We start from the raw sequence: 19,940 nt of genomic DNA, 5'->3' as shown, positions 1-19,940 counted from the left end.
GAAGTCTATGGGGATCAACTGAACAGGGGGTGTCTGAAGAAAGTAAGATTGCATCTGGAAGTGCTAAAAGGTTCCTGCAAGCCATGGATGTCAGACTGAGGTAAGTATACATCAGGGGCAGAATATGACATAACTAACAAAAATGTGGGTAAAATTTTTATTTTTAACCTTCCCAGGAGACAGGAGGCTTTTCTTTTTAGCTGGGAAGAAGGGCCAACTTCTTATTGACGGCCATGGCTTTGAAAAGGGATGTCCAAACATTCTAATAAGGTGTGATTGATGGTCTGGTGACTACAAAGTGTCCTAAGCGAAGCATAGCTGAAGTTGCACATGGGGAACGTCATTGTAAAATAAGTTTTATTTCTGAAGGATCCATCTCAGCAGCTTCCAAAGCTTCCCACAGACGTTGGATGGTGGCCTTGCGTCCCATGTGTTGCTTCCATTTCACCAGTCCCTCCAAGACCTGTGAGTGCAGGTTGCATGGATGTTCTACTTTACACCTGTACAGGTCGCTTTGGTCTAGTCCTAGGTGACCTAGAACCTGCTCCCATTCCGATCCCAGTTTTCCCGCCAGACGGTTCAGTTGCCGGTCGTTGGGACAGTTCTGTAGGACATTTGCAGGCAAGGCTGAAGATTTTCTCTCCGATACAGGAGGGATCTTTAGACAGCGCTGCTTTAAATTCTCCTGGACCCATGGGAATTCGGTCAATGAGTCCAGGAAGATGTCAAAGGCCTTGGGCCCAGTGGCGGAGCTAGACTTTTAAAACAGGGGTGGCAAGGTATTATTTTGGGGGGTCAATATATAAAGTGTCATTTAGTGTCAGATTTGTCCACCGCAATGTCGCAGTCCCTCTAATAATCGCTGATCGCTGCCATTACTAGTAAAAACAATTAAAAAATAAAAAGTTCCAGTTTGTAGATGTAATAACTTTTTTGCAAACCAATCAAAATACACTTTTACAAAAAATATGTGGCAGAATACATATTAGCCTAAATCTATGAAAATAGGGGGGAGCTGTAAAGCACTGTGGGGAGCTGAAGAGTCCTGGGGGAGGGGGGGGGGGACTAAAGAGCACTGGTGGGGGGGGGGCCTGAAGAGCTCTGGGGGGTACTGGAAAGGGGGGGTGTAAAGTATGCATTTATTAGATACAGAGCAGAAAAATACATCCACATCAGCAGTTCTATGGCACATCATTCTTTGTCAGTTAAACACTCTGACCTATAAATATCTGTGAACACTTGCAGATTAATATGTGCACAATGTTCTAGGTATATTGGGGACAGTGGCGGCTGGTGCTCAAAAATGTTAGGGGGGCGCAAACAGAAAAATGTAATAGGCATTGCTTTGCGGCAAAAAACGCTGTAAAAAATTGCGTGACTTTGAGGTCGCAAAAGTGAGAAAGGGGCCTTCAGTAATTAAGGTATGTGCCCCCTTCAATGCAGAGTGACCAGCGTGCCCCCTTCAATGCAGAGTGACCAGCGTGCCCCCTTCAATGCAGTGACCAGCGTACATGCCCCCTTCAATGCAGTGACCAGCGTACATGCCCCCTTCAATGCAGTGACCAGCGTACATGCCCCCTTCAATGCAGAGACCAGCGTACATGCCCCCTTCAATGCAGAGACCAGCGTACATGCCCCCTTCAATGCAGAGACCAGCGTACATGCCCCCTTCAATGCAGAGATCAGTGTATATGCCCCCTTCAATGCAGAGATCAGCATACATGCCCTGAATGCAGTGACCAGCATACATGCCCCCAATGCAGAGACCAGCATACATGCCCCCAATGCAGTGACCAGCGTACATGCCCCCTTCAATGCAGTGACCAGCGTACATTCCCCCTTCAATGCAGAGATCAGCGTACATGCCCCCATCAATGCAGAGATCAGCGTACATGCCCCCATCAATGCAGAGATCAGCGTACATGCCCCCTTCAATGCAGAGATCAGCGTACATGCCCCCCTCAATGCAGTGACCAGCGTACATTCCCCCTTCAATGCAGTTACCAGCGTACATGCCCCCTTCAATGCAGTGACCAGCGTACATTCCCCCTTCAATGCAGTGACCAGCGTACATGCCCCCTTCAATGCAGAGATCAGCGTACATGCCCCCTTCAATGCAGAGATCAGCATACATGCCCCCAATGCAGAGACCAGCATACATGCCCCCAATGCAGTGACCAGCATACATGCCCCCAATGCAGTGACCAGCGTACATGCCCCCAATGCAGAGATCAGCGTGCGTGCCCCCTTACCTACCTGGAGCGGCAGCGGGCGGCTTCTTCTCAGTCCCGGTGACCGGCGGTGCGTCTCCACGAGTCCTTCCAGCAGCAGCGGCTTCTTCTGAGTACCGGTGACCGGCGGCGCGTCTCCACGAGTCCTTCCGCCTCCTCCTCGGCTAATGGCAAGGGGTTTGTCTTGTGGCCAATCAAGAAGCGCGTATCGGAAGCGCTTCCTGATTGGCCAGGAGTTGGATCGGTGTGACAATAGCGAATATTCATTCGCTATTGTCACGCAATGGGTGGGCTCGGGATGCACTGCTCTGCGCCCCGGGTCCACCCTTTGCATCGCCCTATTAGAGCCTCTGGCTCTAATCAGGTGATGCAAAAAAAAAAAATCCCATTGAACGCCCCTGCATGCAGATTAGGGGGCTGGACGCATGGATGGGGGGGCGGCGCCCCTGCGCCCCCCTCAGGCACTAACCTTCTTCCTCCTCCCCCCTCAGGCACTAGCCTTCTTCCGCCCCCCCCCCCTCAGGCACTAACCTTCTTCCTCCTCCTTCCCCCCCCCCTCGGGCACTCATCTTCTTCTTCCCCCCCCTCTCAGGCACTCACCTTCTTCCTCCTCCCCCCCCCCTCAGGCACTCACCTTCTTACTCCTCCCCCCCCCCATCAGGCACTCACCTTCTTCTTCCTCCCCCCCCATCAGGCACTCACCTTCTTCTTCTTCCTCCCCCCCCCATCAGGCACTCACTTTCTTCCTCCCCCCCCTCGGGCACTCACCCTCTTCCTCCTCCCTCCTCCTCAGGCACTCACATTCTCCCCCCCCCCTCGGGCACTCACATTCTTCCTCCTCCCTCCCCCTCAGGCACTCACATTCCCCCCCCCTCGGGCACTCACATTCTTCCTTCTTTCCCCCCCTCCCCCCTCGGGCACTCACATTCTTCTTCCTTCGGCTCTCAGCTGAGCTGAGCAGCGCTGCGGCCAGAAGAAGACGGAGGGGGTGGAGGCGGAGCCAATGCTAGGCGGCAAGGGGAGGAATTTGAAATCCTCCTCCGCTCGTCATGTGACAGCAGAAGAGGTTCTCGGAGCGGAGGAGGATTTCAAATTCCTCTCCTTGCCGCCTAGCATTGGCTCCGCCTCCACCCCCTCCGTCTTCTGGCTGCAGCGCTGCTCAGCTCAGCTGAGAGCCGAAGAAAGTAGGAGCAATGCAATGGCATATTTGACACTCGGGGCGGGGGAAGGCAAATAACTTAAAACGATGACGATCCACACACGAGACCCGGACTTTTTGGTTGGCACACTCGGGGCTGAAGCTCCGTTCAGACCCCCCCTGCCGACACCACTGGCTGTGTAAGTAGCAGGAGTCCGGTCTTCCCTGCTCTCCATCCGCCTTCCTCCGCAGCTCCCGGCCGTACGGCGATCCCCTGCCCTGTGATTCCTCCGCTGCCATGCACCCGGCCACCCGCCCAGGATTGGGGTGGCAACAGGGGTGGCAAGGACTTCTTCTGGGGTGACAATTGCCACCCCAGCTAACCCTCTGGCTCCGCCACTGCTTGGGCCCCCGAGTGGGCAGGATGTCCAAGAGCTTTGTGGCTCTTCTCTGACTGGTGACCTGTCCACATATGTCCTCCAATTGTTCACGGGTGATGATGCCTTCCTGGTACAGATACTGGGGAACCAGCCCGTCCGCTACGGCATGGGAACACAAATCAAGACAAAGGCTCTTGAGGAGCTCCTTGTGATTAGAATCCATCGTTCACCTGTGTAATAGGGACATCAATAGGGAATTTATTACAATACAATATACAGGTCTATCCATACAAAACTTTAGAGCCTCATTCACACTCGAAGCCGAACTTGCAGGTATACAAAAAATAATGCAGCTCTGTATTCATTATTACATCAATAAAATTATTATTTTTTAACCACTTAAGCCCCTGAAGATTTTACCCCCTTCCTGACCAGGGCCTATTTTGCGATTCGGCACTGCGTGATTTTAACGGACAATTGCGCGGTCGTGCGACGCTGCACCTAAACGAATTTGGCGTCCTTTTTTTCCCCACAAACAGAGCTTTCTTTTGGTGGTATTTGATCACCTGTGCGATTTTTTGATCATGCGCTATAAACAAAAAAAGAGCAACAATTTTGCAAAAATAACAATATTTTTCACATTTTTTTATATGAAATTCCCCCCAAAAAAAAGTAAAAATCAAAATTTTTTAACATTTTCAGCCAATTTGTTTTATGCTACATATGTTTGGTAAAAAAAAAAATTGCAAAAAGCGTATTTTGATTGGTTTGCGCAAAAGTTATCGCGTTTACTAACAAAGGGAAAGATTTTTGTCATTTTTGTTCTTTTTTTTTTTAACGCGTAATGGCGGCGATCTGCATTTTTTTTTTTTTGCGGTACTGCGACATTGTGGCGGACAGATCGGACCCTTGACTGACATTTTTGACACTTTTGGGGTTACCAGTGACATTTCTACAGTAATCAGTGCTATACATATGCACTGTTACTGTAAAATTACACTGGCAGTGAAGGGGTTAACTTTTTTTTAGCGGGAGGGGCTGTGTGTGTCCCTAGGGGCGTGATTCTAACTGTGATTGGCTGTGGCTTGAGGTGTAGGAACAGTGATCAACGGTCCTACATAGTAGAACCGTGTGATCACCATTCCTAAACAGGGGAGAATGACAGGCGGCTTGTTTACATCAGCCGCCTGCCTTCTTCCCTCTGCACCGACGATTGCCGAGTGACCGGTGGACGATCGGGTCCGCCGGTCACAGGCGCACGGGGGGGTCCGTGACCACTCGGGAGCGCGCCTCCCGGGGCGCGCGCTCGCTCCCTAGACCCTCACAGTCTAGCGACTTAGTACTACGTCGCTCTGCCTGTGAGGGGCTGACCGCCGCACGACTATTTACTGCGGCGGTCAGCCCCTCACAGGCAGAGCGACGTAGTACTAAGTCGCTAGCCTGTGAGGGTCTAGGGAGCGAGCGCGCGCCCCCGGAGGCGCGCTCCCGAGTGGTCACGGCAAGTGGTTAAGCTGAACTCTAAGTCAATATAAAAAAAATAAAATAAAAAACACTGTTTTGCATTTATTACATTTTTGATGTAGCTAGTGCAAGTTCCCTGAATTCATTTTATTAGGTTTATTTTTTGCCATCTGTGTTCCCCATTGAGGAGATTTCCCTTCACTTCCTGTCCCAAAGCCAAAACAGGAAGTTAAAGGAAATCCCTCCAAAGTGGAAGAATCCCTGGTTGTCTCCAGAATTAGCGCCCCCCAATGGAAGAATTTCCCGGGGAAGAACTCAAAATTTGGAAAGTTCTTTCACTTTTTGCAAATTTTGCCTTTAGTTACACTTTATTAATTTAAATGACAAATGAATTTAGCTGAAAGCTTTTTCACTCCTCCCCAGTGAGATGACTTAGAATGGATTGCCCATAGGTGGGGTGTGAGGGTATTCACCGTCACTGGAGGTCAGGAGCAGATACTTAATGGTTTGCATTGCTTCAGCACTAGGAGCGTCCATCAATGGAGGTGTCCGGTCGGGGTGTCGGTTGAGCCGTTCCATTGGGTGCTGAAATGTAATATTTGGATTGTAAGCTCTTAGGACCCTCTCAACCATCTTGTTTTAACAGCTTCCCCTCCGCCCCCTTGCCCGCTGCATATTTACTGCAGCAGGCTGGCTCTCCTGCGCGAACCAACGTAGTTCTACGTCGGTTGCGTGCGTGGTGCCAGGGTGGGGCGAGCGCGCGCCTCGGGCGGCGGGCTCCCACTTGGCAGCGGGGATGCCGATCCATGGGGCCGTCACCCGCAATTGCTGCCGGGCACCCGCGATCGTCCCCCGCTGAGAGAGAAGGACAGTCAACTGTAGTTAACACAGCTGACCATTCTTCTCTCTGGAATGATCATAGAGTGCCTATGATCCTTCTATATAGGTTCACATGTCTCTATGATCATTTCACAAGTCCCTCCCCTATACAGTTAGAAAACACCCTCTAGGCCCACACCTGATCCTTTGATCACCACTGTGTTAACCCCTTCCCTGCCAGTGTCATTATTACAGTAACAGTGCATATTTTTAGCACTGATTACTGTAGTAATGTCACTGGTTCCCCCCAAAAGTGTCAAAAATGTCAGATAGGGGTCCGATCTGTCCGCCGCAATGTCGCAGTCCCGCTAAAAATCGCCGCCATTACTAATAAAAAAAATAAATAAAAATTACAAATCTTTCCCCAAATTTGTAGATGCGCAAATCAATCAATATACACTTATTGGGATTTTTTTAACAAAAAAATATGTAGCAGAATACAAATTGGCCTAAAAGAATAAAAAATATTTAGATTTTTAAAATTTGTTTTTTTTTGGGGGGGGGGGGGAATGTTTTATATAGCAGAATGTAAAAAATAGTGTTTTTTTATTTTCAAAAATTTTGCTCTTTTTTGTTTAAAGTACAAAAAAAAAATAAAAATCGCACAGGTGATCAAATACCACCAAAAAGAAGCTCTGTTTGTGGGGAAAAAAGGACATCAATTTTATTTGGGTACAGCGTCGCACGACCGCGCAATTGTCCGTTAAATTAACGCAGTGCCAAATTGCAAAAAATGGCCTGGTCATTAAGGGGGAAAATCCTTCCTGTCCAGAACTGGTTAAAGCGGAGTTCCGGCCACAAAATCTACACAGTCGATTTTGGGCCATTCGCTTGCTATAGCTCACCTGAAAAAGAAATGGATAGTTAGGATTTTTTTTTTTTTACTTACCTTGTAATTGCAGAAAAAAAATACTCACCTTCCTTCCACTTCCTCCCTCGGCCGCACGGCCCGCGCCGTCACTTCCTGGCTTGCAATGATTCCTGGGAACTGAACGTCATCGCTCCCAGAATGCGCCTTCACCGGCCCCACTCGTCACTTCCGGTGCAACGCCGCATTCCCTGCTAAACAGCTTCTGGGCATTCCCAGAAGCTGTGGAGGAATGTGACGACGCACCGGAAGTGACGGTGGGGCCAATGCAGGCGCATTCTGGGAGAAGAGGACACGGAAGAGGACACAGAAGAGGATCGCGCCGGCTTCAGCTGCCCACAACAGAGATGGCAACGCTGGAGAAGAAATTTTAAAAGCGAGTATTTCTTCTTGCAGGTAAGTGCGAACCGGGACAGATCAGAGGTAGCCATTGTGGAATGTACTAGCCCTGACTGTCCCGGGGGTATTTTTAGTGAAATTTTTTTTTTTTGTGGCCGGAACTCCGCTTTAAATCATATTGTAAGACCCCGTTCACACTGGGGCGACCAGGTCGCCGTAGGTCGCTTGCCATAGGGAAGCTGTGGACCCGTTCTAATAGGAGCGACACAAGTCGCTCCGACTTAGAAAAAGGGTCCAGAGCTTCTTTTGGGGGCGACCTGCATAGACCTGTGAGGTCGCCCCGGCAAGTAGCGTCGCCCCAGTGTGAACGGGGTCTGACTGTAACGTGTTTTTTATTTTGTAAAGCACTGAGCAAACCATTGGTGTTATAAATCTTGTATAATAACAATAATAATAATAATGAAAATAATGATAAGTTAAACAAAAAAATAAATGAAAACAATAATATTTATATTAATAATAATATTATAATTATTATTAATTAAAAAAATAATATTAATGAAAATACTAATACTACCAATAATATTAATAATAATATGAATAAAAACAATAATTTTGTAATAATATTAATAATAATATTGATAAAAATAATATTAATGAAAATACTACTTCTACTACTAATAATAATAACATTAATGAAAACAATATAATGTATATTATTATTATTATTATTATTGAAAATACTATTACTACTAATAAAATAATAATCATTATCTGATCATGCCAGGCATGCAGACTAAATGACAGCTTCCTGCATAATGAACTGTCTTGAGCCCCCATCTATATGTAAACTGTTGGTGCTATATAAATCCTGTATATAAATAATAATAATAATATTAATAAAAAATAATATTCATAGTAATACTAATATTATTGCTACTACTACGACTACTAATAATATGATAATACCATTAATAAAAACAATAATATCTATAATACCAACAATAATCATAATAATAATAAATGAACAACAATAATAATAATAATAATAAAATAATAATCATCATCATCTGATCACTCCAGGTGTGCAGACTAAATGACAGCTTCCTGCATAATGAACTGTCTGAGCCCCCCCCATCTAAGTGTAAACTGTTGGTGCTATATAAATCCTGTATTATAATAATAATAATAAGATAATAACATTAATGAAAATAATATTTATAGTAATACTAACATCAATGCTATGACTACTAATAATATGATAATGACATTAATAAAAACAATAATATCTAAAATAAAAACAATTATAATAATAAATTAACAATATTAATAGAATAATAATCATCATCTGATCACTCCAGGTGTGCAGACTAAATGACAGTTTCCTGCATAATGAACTGTCTGAGACCCCCCCCCCCCCATCTAAGTGTAAACTGTTGGTGCTACATAAAACCTGTATAATAATAATAAAAATAAGATAATAACATTAAGGAAAATATTATTTATAGTAATGCTAATATTAATGCTACTACTATGACTATTAATAATATGATAATGACATTAATAAAAATAATAATATCTAAAATAACAACGATTATAATAATAAATTAACAATAATAATAAAATAATATTGATAGTGATATGATAATAACATCAATAAAAAACAATCTCTATCCAAAAACAACAACAATAATAATATTAATAATAATAAACAATAATAATAAAATTATAATCATTCATCATCTGATCACTCCAGGTATGCAGACTAAATGACAGCTTCCTGCATAATGAACTGTCTGAGCCCCCCCCCCCATCTAAGTGTAAACTGTTGGTGCTATAGTATTATAATAATAATAATGAAAATAATAATAGGATAATAACATAAATAAAAATACTAATATTTATAGTGATATGATAATAATATTAATCTCTATCCAAAAACAACAATAATAATATTAATAATAATAATAATTTCTCTAGCGCTCATTGACAGACGTAGTCCTCGGTGATACACCACCTTCGGGTTATGTTGCCTCCACAGGAGCAGGACTAGACAGGAAATTAAAAAGCTCTGGCCACACCCCAGGGGCAGTCCCAGAGGGTATATCCTCTCTCTCTCTGCCTCAGCAAATCAGTTATTTTCTGTCTAGTTAGGAGTAAGGACCTAGATACCTTGCTGGGATCTTAGGTCCTGGCAAGAATTTTTTCTTAAAGGATTTTTTTAGACAGCTTTTTTTCTCCAGTGTTCCTGTGAGATCTTCAAGCAAGAAAGCTGAACTGGGCGACGGGCTGGATGTTGAGATCCGGTGGTCACCCCAGTTCAGCCTACGAGCGCGTGCAGGCCATAGCTCCGCGCTGGGTCGGCCGCGACAAAGTCCCATTAAAGGACTGTCCACGCGAGTTAAACGTCTCGCTGAAACGCCAAAGACCATGAGTCACGGCGTCCGTATCGGTCGACAGCCCTCCCGCCCCGGTGGAGAGGGGTACTGTCAGGAGTTGGTGCCCGCCTGGTTCCGGTATGGTGAGTAGTATGTTCCCCCTTTCCCCCTGACGGGTTTTGTGGTGAACGCGGGCCCCTCTCTGTATGGTAAGATAGAGTCCCTTTCTATCCTACAACATGACACAGATCCTCCTACTTTGAGTGTGATTTTATGTGTGCAAAAAGCCAGGAGGCTTGGTTTGGGAGCTAACAATCTAATTGTATACATGTTTTAAAGATGTAATCTGTGGCATTCTGGGAATCTTATGGGTTAAGTATAAGCTACCTACCAGTCAGAAGCCACGGACATGTAGACTGCCTTCCTAATCAGATCTCCAGCTATTAGCAGGCCTCCCGAACGGCCATGCGGTCCGCCAGGGCCGGTACCGCCAACCACGCCATATCCCCATGCAGTGAGAGTGTTGTGTGCCCTGCAGCACACCGCTATTCAGTACGGGCCGCCGCCATTTTTTTTGCTGGATCGCACGAGCCGCCATTTTGGCGTAGCCTCGTGTCTCCAGCATGGGGGCGGCCATGTTTGAGGTGATCCAAACACCTCGTGGAGCTTGGGGGAGGCGCCGGAAGGCGTACAGAGGGGCGGAGCCGCCTCCTTTCTTCCTGGGCAGCCAGCCAAAAGACTTCCTGTTTGTTAAGACAGCGCTGTAACCAGTTGCAGTTAAACTCTGAGCATCAAGTGGTGAGCCTGGGGGTCTATCTCTCTCTCTCTCTCGATCGATAGGGATCCCTAGCAGGTAACACTAAGGGGCTTTTGTGGCGCTGGGGGTCGGAAAAAAAAAAAAAAAAAAAGAAAAGTTTTATTTTTGAATTATATTATCCAGGAAGTAACTGGAGTTATCATGGACCCTGCCACACATATTCCCCCACCTGTTTCCTTCGAGGGGGCCACGGGACCCGCCGGTGCACAGAGTATAGAGTCATTTACAGCAATTTTGGAGTCTATGGTGGCTCGGGTGGAGGCGGCCTGTCAGGGACGGGGGTCAAGGAAGCGACCCCCGCCTACCCCTATACCATCTGACACCTCTGACTCAGATTCAGAGGTGGTCACGGCAGTTGCAGGTTCCTCTGCAAGGGCTGTTATCCCAGGTAAAGCCCCCTCAGACAGCGAGGAGGACGCTTCTTCTCCTGCTATTATTCAGGAAGAAGCATTGGTGGACGCACTAGTTGTGGCAGTGCAGGAAACCTTAAAACTTGAGGCTTTACCGGCAGAGGCAACTGAAACAGAGATTCCTTTTGGTACTAATAAGCCCATCAAAACGGTGAAGGTTTTTCCTGTACCTAAATGTTTCGGTAATCAGATTAAAGGAGAATGGGAGCATTCTAAACGTACCTTTACTATTTCCAAGCGTATTGCGAGACGCTATCCGTTTGAGGAATCCATCATTAAGAAATGGACGGTACCACCAGTGGTGGATCCGCCTATTTCCAGGCTGAATAAAGCCACGGTTATTCCAGTGGAGGACACTTCGTCCTTTAAGGATCCGGTGGATCGAAAGATGGAAGCAGAGTCCCGCACCATCTTCTCTCTGATAGGGTCAGCTTTTAGACCAGTAATTGTTATTGGTCTAGTTTCCCAGACACTTACGGAATGGGCGAAAATGGTACGCCAAGATCTTAGGGGAAAAGATATTCCCCAGGAGACATCTGATTTGATGGAACAGATTATACAAGGGCTACAGTTTATCTGTGACGCAGCCTTGGACACTACTCCCTTATTAGGGCATGCATCTAAGACAGCGGTGATCCTCAGACGTGTGCTGTGGTTAAAATGCTGGTCAGCTGACCTAGGTTCCAAGAGGACCTTGACAAATCTCCCCTTTCAGGGGAATCGTCTATTTGGGGCCAACCTAGATGAAATCATTAAGGATGCCACTGGGGGCAAGAGCACTTTTTTGCCACAGGCTGCTAAAGCTAAGGGACCTCGCAACAAGCGAGGACCTTTCTTTACCGCCCATAAAGGGCGCCTGGCTGGTACTAGCGGGAAAGGCAAGACTCCTCCAGGAGGGTTCAAGAAGGGCTGGTCGGACAAGCAAAGGACCAACCCAGCCAAACCCGAAGCAAAGGAGTACACAGCCTGAAGGTGCGCCCCCACCCGGTTTCAGGGTGGGGGGACGTTTTCACCGGTATTCAGGACATTAGATCGAGCATCAACCACTACTACCGGTGCGATTCTTCCCTTCCAACATTTAAGTACTACAGGAAGCGGTAATTACCGTTCCCTGAATAGATCTTTTCCTTTACCCTTTCCTAAGATTAGTCCCGATACCTCACAGGAATCGGATCTGGTTGACCAGATAGGCCAAGTAGCCTCTAGTCGGGTGACTTCGGTCCCTGAGGTTCAACCAGAAAAGATCACCTTTCCTGATAACTATCAGGTATCTGATAAATGTGTGGGAACAGAAAACGACCAGACTTTCTCGGATGGTCGGGGCCAGATACCTCTAGGGACGCCTGGTTCAGATCCAATCAGCGCCAGTGGTCCTAGAAATTCTAGGCTGGCCTCCTCAAGCCGGCCTGGCCGACTTGGACATGTTAGTCGTAGACGTTCCGTGGGAACTTCGTCTCAGGGAGTGTCTGTGGTCTCAAGGACCAATTTACCATCATGCTTTACAGTCGCTGGGTTTAATGGCCTGGCCATTGAGACCCAAGTACTGAAGGACAGAGGTTTGTCAGCTTCAGTCATTCCTACCCTTATTAAAGCAAGGAAAGCGACTTCCAGCAAAGTCTATTATCACACATGGAAAACTTATATTGCGTGGTGCGAATCTTTAGGATTTCCTCCACGTACCTATTCGGTGACTCGAATATTGGCCTTTTTGCAACAAGGGGTTGAGCAGAAGCTAGCCTTGAGCACCATCAAGGGTCAAGTTTCAGCATTAGCAATCTTCTTTCAGAAGCCTTTAGCTACCAAATCCTTGGTGCGGAATTTCATCCAGGGGGTGCGGCACCTGGCTCCTCCAGTCCGCGCGCCCTTACCGCCTTGGGATCTTAATTTGGTTTTGTCGGTTCTACAGAAACCTCCTTTTGAAAACATCAGGGAGATTCCCTTGCTTACTTTATCCCAGAAAGTGGCCTTCTTGGTGGCTATTACTTCTGCTCGCAGGGTGTCAGAACTGGCTGCATTATCATGCCAGTCCCCATACCTAGTGATTCATAGGGATAAGGTAGTACTTCATCCTAAGCCATCTTTTCTTCCCAAGGTGGTTTCAGATTTTCATCTGAATGAAGATATTGTACTACCTTCCTTGTGTCCTCAGCCCAAGCATCATCGGGAACATGCGTTGCATTCCTTAGATGTGGTTCGGGCAATCAGGGTATACCTGAAAGCTACGGAATCATTCCGTAAGACGGATTCACTTTTTGTGATCACGGATGGCCCCAGAAAGGGTTTGCCTGCATCTGCCGCGACCATTGCCAAATGGATTAGACAAACGGTGGTACAGGCTTATTCTATTAAGGGTCAGAGTCCTCCGTTCCCTGTTAGGGCGCACTCCACTCGAGCGCTCAGTACTTCCTGGGCCTTTCGCCATCAGGCGTCAGTGGTCCAGGTATGTAAGGCGGCCACCTGGTCGTCGGTACATACCTTTACAAAATTCTATAAAATTGATGTGACGGCATCGGCGGATGCCTCATTTGGCCGCAAGGTTTTGCAGGCCGCAATTTGAGGAGACCGGTGGTCTACCTCGAGGGTTTTTTTCTGTTTGAGAAAAAAAAAAAAAAAATTGTTTTCTCTTTTTTTGTTGAGTCTCATCATTAAGGATGAGCATTGTAAACTTCTAGTTGGCACCGGTTGGGCCTTCTAGATTGGGATTTGATTTCCATTTTCCCACCCCTCAGTTGTGATACTGCTCTGGGACGTCCCGAAGGTGGTGTATCACCGAGGACTACGTCTGTCAATGAGCGCTAGAGAAAAATGGATTTTTGTAAAAGATTACCGTAAAATCCTTTTCTCTTAGCTCATTGACAGACGTAGTCCCCGCCCCTCTGGTTTTTTGAGTTGGGTTAAAATCTCTAAAGACTGCTTTTTCACATAACTGATTTGCTGAGGCAGAGAGAGAGAGGATATACCCTCTGGGACTGCCCCTAGGGTGTGGCCAGAGCTTTTTAATTTCCTGTCTAGTCCTGCTCCTGTGGAGGCAACATAACCCGAAGGTGGTGTATCACCGAGGACTACGTCTGTCAATGAGCTAAGAGAAAAGGATTTTACGGTAAGATTTTACAAAAATCCATTTATTAATAATAATAATAATAATAATAATAAACAATAATAATAAAATTATAATCATCATCATCTGATCACTCCAGGTGTGCAGACTGAATATTATTTATAGTAATGCTAATATTAATGCTATGGCTACTAATAATATGATAATGGCATTAATAAAAACAATAATATCGAAAATAAAAACAATTATAATAATGAATTAGCAATAATAATAAAATAATAATCATCATCATCTGATCACTCCAGGTATGAAGACTAAATGACAGCTTCCTGCATAATGAACTGTCTGAGCCCCCCATCTAAGTGTAAACTGTTGGTGCTATATAAATCCTGTATAATAATAATAATAATAGGATAATAACATAAATGAAAATATACATTTTCACTATTAGGTATGATTGCAATATATAGTGACTTGCCTTATTTCAGTTCACGGAATGTATATGACTGGGGGTAATGGGGGAATTTATCTAATATGTATTTTGTTTTTTGTTTTTTTTTGTGAGATTATATATGTATGTTGATAAAATTAATAAAAGATTTAAATAAAAAAAAATGAAAATATACTAATTTATAGTGATATGATAACATTAATAAAAACAATCTCTATCCTAACAACAACAGTAATATATTAATAATAATAATAGGATAATAACATAAATACTAATATTTATAGTGATATGATAACATTAATAAAAACAATCTCTATCCTAACAACAACAATAATAATATTAATAATAATAAACAATAATAATAAAATAATAATCATCATTATCTGATCACTCCAGGTGTGCAGACTGAATGACAGCTGCATAATGAACTGTCTGAGCTCCCATCTAAGTGTAAACTGTTGGTGCTATATAGATCCTGTATTATAATAATAATAATAGGATAACATAAATGTAAATACTAATATTTATAGTGATATGATATTAACATTAATAAAAACAATCTCCATCCTAACAACAATAATAATAATAATAATAATAATAATAATAATAATAAACAATAATAAAATAATAATCATCATTATCTGATCACTCCAGGTGTGCAGACTGAATGACAGCTGCATAATGAACTGTCTGAGCTCCCCATCTAAGCACAGAGATTGGATGGGAATGTGTATGGGAATAGCCGTATATCCCGGAATTTACAGAATCATGTCACACACATGTCAGGAATACACCGGTACCGACCTTCCTGCGCTCTCCCGGTGTGTTTGGCTTTTGCTTACTTCCTGTCACCCAGGGAGCGCTGCAAAGGGCAATGGGTCATGTGATCAGAACAGAGTCGGCCATCTTTAATACTGGCACTGTGAAAATGGTGCACCCTGGGTCCTCCCTGAATAGGAGAGCTCACTAGAGCCAAACATATTCAGTAGATACTCTGCAGACGTCTGTCTTCCAGTAGTGCAGAGGAGAAATACCAACAAACAATAACATTGTCCTTTCTATCAACTACTTGTCAGTATTTATAAGGAAAGCGATGAACGGGTTTCATGAAGTTGTTGCACCAGGTTAAGGAAATGCCTTAAACTGACCATAGACTATACAATCTGATTGTATAATCTCTACACAATTTCCTTACAGTGTAAATATACTAATAAAAAACAAAATGTAATATACTGCTGAATACAATTCTTAGATGTGGTGTCTGCATTAGCTTTTATTATATCACATAGGGGAATTTTTGTTCCCATGATATAAAGTTTTACTAAAAAATAAAAAAAAAGTGTCAAAAAATATTATTGCCCCCAAGCGCTGTGATAATAAATTCTCTTTTTTGGGTAAAAATAACAAACATGTTATACTTCCCTCCTCTGTGCAGTTGGTTTTGCACAGAGCAGCCCGGATCCTCCTCTTCTTGGGTCCCTCCCTCCAGCCGAGTGCCCCCACAGCGAGAAACTTGCTATGGGGGCACTCGAGCCGAGCCGCTGCTCTGTGTGTCCATTCAGATATGGCGCTGCAGTTTGGCCCCTCCCCTCTGTCTCCTCATTGGCTCACTGGCTTTGATTGACAACAGTGGGAGCCAATGATGTTACTGACTTTGATTGACAGCAGTGGTGTAATGGTGCCCGCCACTATGTCTCAGCCAATGAGGAGGGAGAGTCCTGGACAGCTGAGTCTCTCGTGCAACATCGCTGGATCTAGAGGGGCTCAGGTAAGTATTAGGGGGGCTGAGGGAGGCTGCTGCACACAGAAGGTTTTTTATCTTAATGTATAGAATGCTTTAAGATAAAAAACTTCTGCCTTTACAACCACTTTAACAGCCCCCCCCCCCCTCAAAAAAAAAAATGTTGAGCCCCCCACCACCACATACACTCACGTATGAGGGGGGAGCTCTGCGGGGACTCGGTCGGAGTTCAGGCTGAAGTTGCCGCTCACACTTATCTCAGGGATGGTATGGAGGATGTGCGGTCATAGAGAGGTCTTTCTTCATTTCAACCCATTGACACCAACTATGGGGGCCAGTACTGCACTCCCTGACACCACTGTTAGGGGGCTATTATTGCATCTACTGACAGCAATGATGGGAGTTATTGTTGGACTCATTGACAGCAATTCTGGGGGTTATTATTGCACACATTTACACCAGTGTTGGGGTTATTATTGTACTAATTGACACCAATGCTGGGGGGTAATTATTTCATCCACTTATGCCAGTGTAGGGGGTTATTTTGGCACTCTTTGACACAAGTGCTGGGGGTCCACTGACACCAATGTTGGAAGGTTTGTATTGCATCCCCTGAGACTAATGCTGGGGGTTATTATTGTGTTCAATTACACCAAAGTTGGGGGTTATTATTGTACTAATTGACACCAATGCTGGGGGTAATTATTTCATCCACTTATGCCAGTGTAGGGGGTTATTTTGGCACTCTTTGACACCAGTGCTGGGGGTCCACTGACACCAATGTAGGGAGTTTTTATTGCATCCCCTGAGACCAATGCTGGGGGTTATTATTGTGTTCAATGACACCAAAGCTGGGGGTTATTATTGCTTCCAATGGTACCAATGATGGGAGTTATTATTGCGTTCAATTACACCAAAGCTGGGGGTTATTATTGCTTCCAATGGTACCAATGATGGGAGTTAATATTGCACTCAATGACACTAATGCTGGGGGTTATTATTGTATCCATTGACACCAATGTTGGGGGTTCAAATGCAGCAACTTCAAATGCAGCAAGACCAACAATTTTGGACGTAAGGGGGGCAAACATGCACTGCTATTGTTGGGGCTGCACTCGAGGCCCTCTTTAATTTTCCAGTTGACCACCACTGCCCATGAAGCTGGAAATCACTGTAGTAGGCACTGCTAATCCAGTGATCTTCTCTAGTTTCCGGGTCCTGTGCCGAGTGGATGCCCTGCTACATTGTGAACACAGGACTCTGGTCACATGTCCGGGGCGCCATTTAGAGATCACCACCTTGTCCATTTAGAGAAAAATTTGCATGCATTGAGAAAATGCCAAGCATTCTCCTGTGTTCACAATGCAGCAGAGCAACTGCTCGGCACAAAACCCGAAAGCTAGTGCAGATCATTGGAATAGGGGTTTCCAGCTTCTAGAGGGATTGCACACATATAGTATATGTTGTACTGTACATGGTTGGTCGGAGCTGGAACAATGTAACTCTGTGACTGTAACTTTTAGCATGCTGCTCCTTAGATGAACAATATTTTCGCCATTGATGTCGGCTACATCATGCTGTTTTTATGCAGCTTTTGGGCCCACTTGAGTGCTCTGGTATGATCCAAATTCTTTGGGGGGATACACACTATATAGAGTAGTACCACCTCTACTCTCTACCTTTTTGCCCCAGAAGAACTCTTTTTAATAATTATCAGATCATGGGGAACTCCTTTAAAAAACCAATTCAATGGAGGAGGTCAGTAAAAGAAATAAATAAAATAAAATATCTCTCACTTTTATGGTCAATGGGACAAATGCTTCTCATTACATTGGTTGTCGCAAGGCCACCCTTTCAGATCATTGGTGTCATGCTGGTGGTGCTGCCAAGGGGTGTTGGGCTCCAAAACTAAGTAGGCACCATCAGATGGGAGGTAAATCAAGCAGAGGTCAAGGAACCCCTAGAACCTCTGGAGGAACCCTAAGGATCCATGGAACCCTAGTTGAGAATGGCTTGTCTAGAGATAAGACCATATCACCAAAAGAGAGGAGGAGGCAAAAGGATAAAGAGGAGGAGGAAGAAGACGCCCATCACGTGGAGGAACGACCTCAACAGTGTAATAGAACAATGATCCATCTAAGATGTATGGACCTCAAAAAGTCATACATTGGAATATAGGAACCAATCTCCCAATACCAATATCCAAAAAATGATGGGTCATTTAGGGTGCCACAACAAGACATCTTCAACGAATGATCATAACTACATGAATAAGAGGCTATGACACGCAGGTCTATATGGGAAAAGGTGGGCGCAGTGGTGTTGGGGGTAGGATGGGATGTGATCTGTTTAGGCTTTGATATAAGGAGATGGGCGGTTTAAAGGGCAAGGTGGAAGGTGTGCAGTGTAGGTCTACATAGGAGGTGGGCGGTGTAAGGGGTGGGGTGAAAGGTTTTTAAGTAAAGGTCTGTATAGGATATGGGTGTAGGGGGCGGGATGTATAGTTTTCATTAAAGGTCTGCATAGGATAACTGGCGGTGTAAGGGGCGGAGTGAAAGGTTTCCAGTATAAGTCTAGATACGAGGAGGCAGTGTAGGGGGCAGATTTAAAGTTTTCCAGTATTGGTCTGGATAGGATAATGGGCGGTGTAGGGGGTGGGGTGAAAGGTTTTCAGTATAGGTCTGGATAGGATAATGGGCGGTGTAGGGGGTGGGGTGAAAGGTTTCCAGTATAGGTCTAGATAGGAGGTGGCAGTGTAGGGGGCAGATTTAAAGCGGAGTTCCGGCCTCGGGGGTCAATTTGAGCTAAAGATACCCCCGGGACAGTCAGGGCTAGTACATTCCATAATGGATAGCCTCTGAACTGTCCCGGGTCGCACTTACCTGTAAGAAGAAATACTTACCTTGAAAATTTCTTCTCCAGCGCTGCCATCTCAGGTGTGGGCAGCTGAAGCCACAGCGTCCCTCTTCGTGTCCTCTTCCGTGACGTCGGAGTCCCACAATGCACTGCACCGACCCCGCTCGTCACTTCCGGTGCAGGCGCGGCATCCGTGCACAGCTTCTGGGCATGCCCAGAAGCTGTTTAGCAGTGAATGCTGCACCTGCACCTGAAGTGACGAGCGGGGCCAGTGCAGTGCATTGATTCCTGGGAGCGATGACGTTCAGCTCCAAGCAATAATCGCAAACCGGAAGTGACGGCACGGGCCGCAGAGGGAGGAAGTGGAAGGAAGGTATTCTTCTAGAATAAGGTAAGTGACGAAAAAAAAAAAAAAAACGCCAGTATTCATTTCTTATTCAGGTTCCCCTTAGCAAGCGGATAGCCCAAAATCGATTTTAAAGCCGGAACTCCGCTTTAAAAGTTTCCAGTATAGGTCTGGATAGGATAATGAGTGGTGTAGGGGGTGGGGTGAAAGGTTTCCCAGTATAGGTCTACATAGGAGGAGGCAGTGTAGGGGGCAGATTTAAAGTTTCCAGTATAGGTCTGGATAGGATAATGAGCGGTGCAGGGGGTGGGGGTGAAAGGTTTCCAGTATAGGTCTAGATAGGATAATGAGCGGTGTAGGGGGTGGGGTGAAAGGTTTCCAGTATAGGTCTGGATAGGATAATGAGCTGTGTAGGGGGTGGGGTGAAAGGTTTCCAGTATAGGTCCAGATAGGAGGTGGCAGTGTAGGGGGCAGATTTAAAAATTCCAGTATAGGTCTGGATAGGATAATGAGCGGTGTAGGGGGTGGGGAGAAAGGTTTCCAGTATAGGTCTGGATAGGATAATGAGCGCTGCAGGGGGTGGGGTG

General features: G+C 45.3%; 2 protein-coding genes across 2 annotated transcripts in view; one reads left to right on the top strand and one right to left on the bottom strand.

Moving 5' to 3' along the window:
• MPP1 (MAGUK p55 scaffold protein 1) overlaps positions 1-19,940 on the top strand; it is an 894,076-nt gene that overhangs the window by 692,420 nt on the left and 181,716 nt on the right. The gene's annotated exons all lie outside the window — the stretch shown is intronic.
• LOC309560071 (death domain-containing protein CRADD-like) lies at positions 302-3,972 on the bottom strand (the record flags this gene model as incomplete). Its single annotated transcript, XM_082263591.1, has 2 exons — positions 302-752; positions 3,770-3,972. The coding sequence occupies 2 exons, from the start codon at positions 3,970-3,972 to the stop codon at positions 341-343; spliced, it is 615 nt and encodes a 204-aa protein (XP_082119717.1). The 3' UTR covers positions 302-340.

This window comes from Pelophylax lessonae, assembly GCF_965119305.1.
Source record: "Pelophylax lessonae genome assembly, chromosome: 7".
Classification (NCBI taxonomy): Eukaryota; Metazoa; Chordata; class Amphibia; order Anura; family Ranidae; genus Pelophylax; species Pelophylax lessonae.
This window is presented reverse-complemented; position numbering and strand designations above follow the sequence as displayed.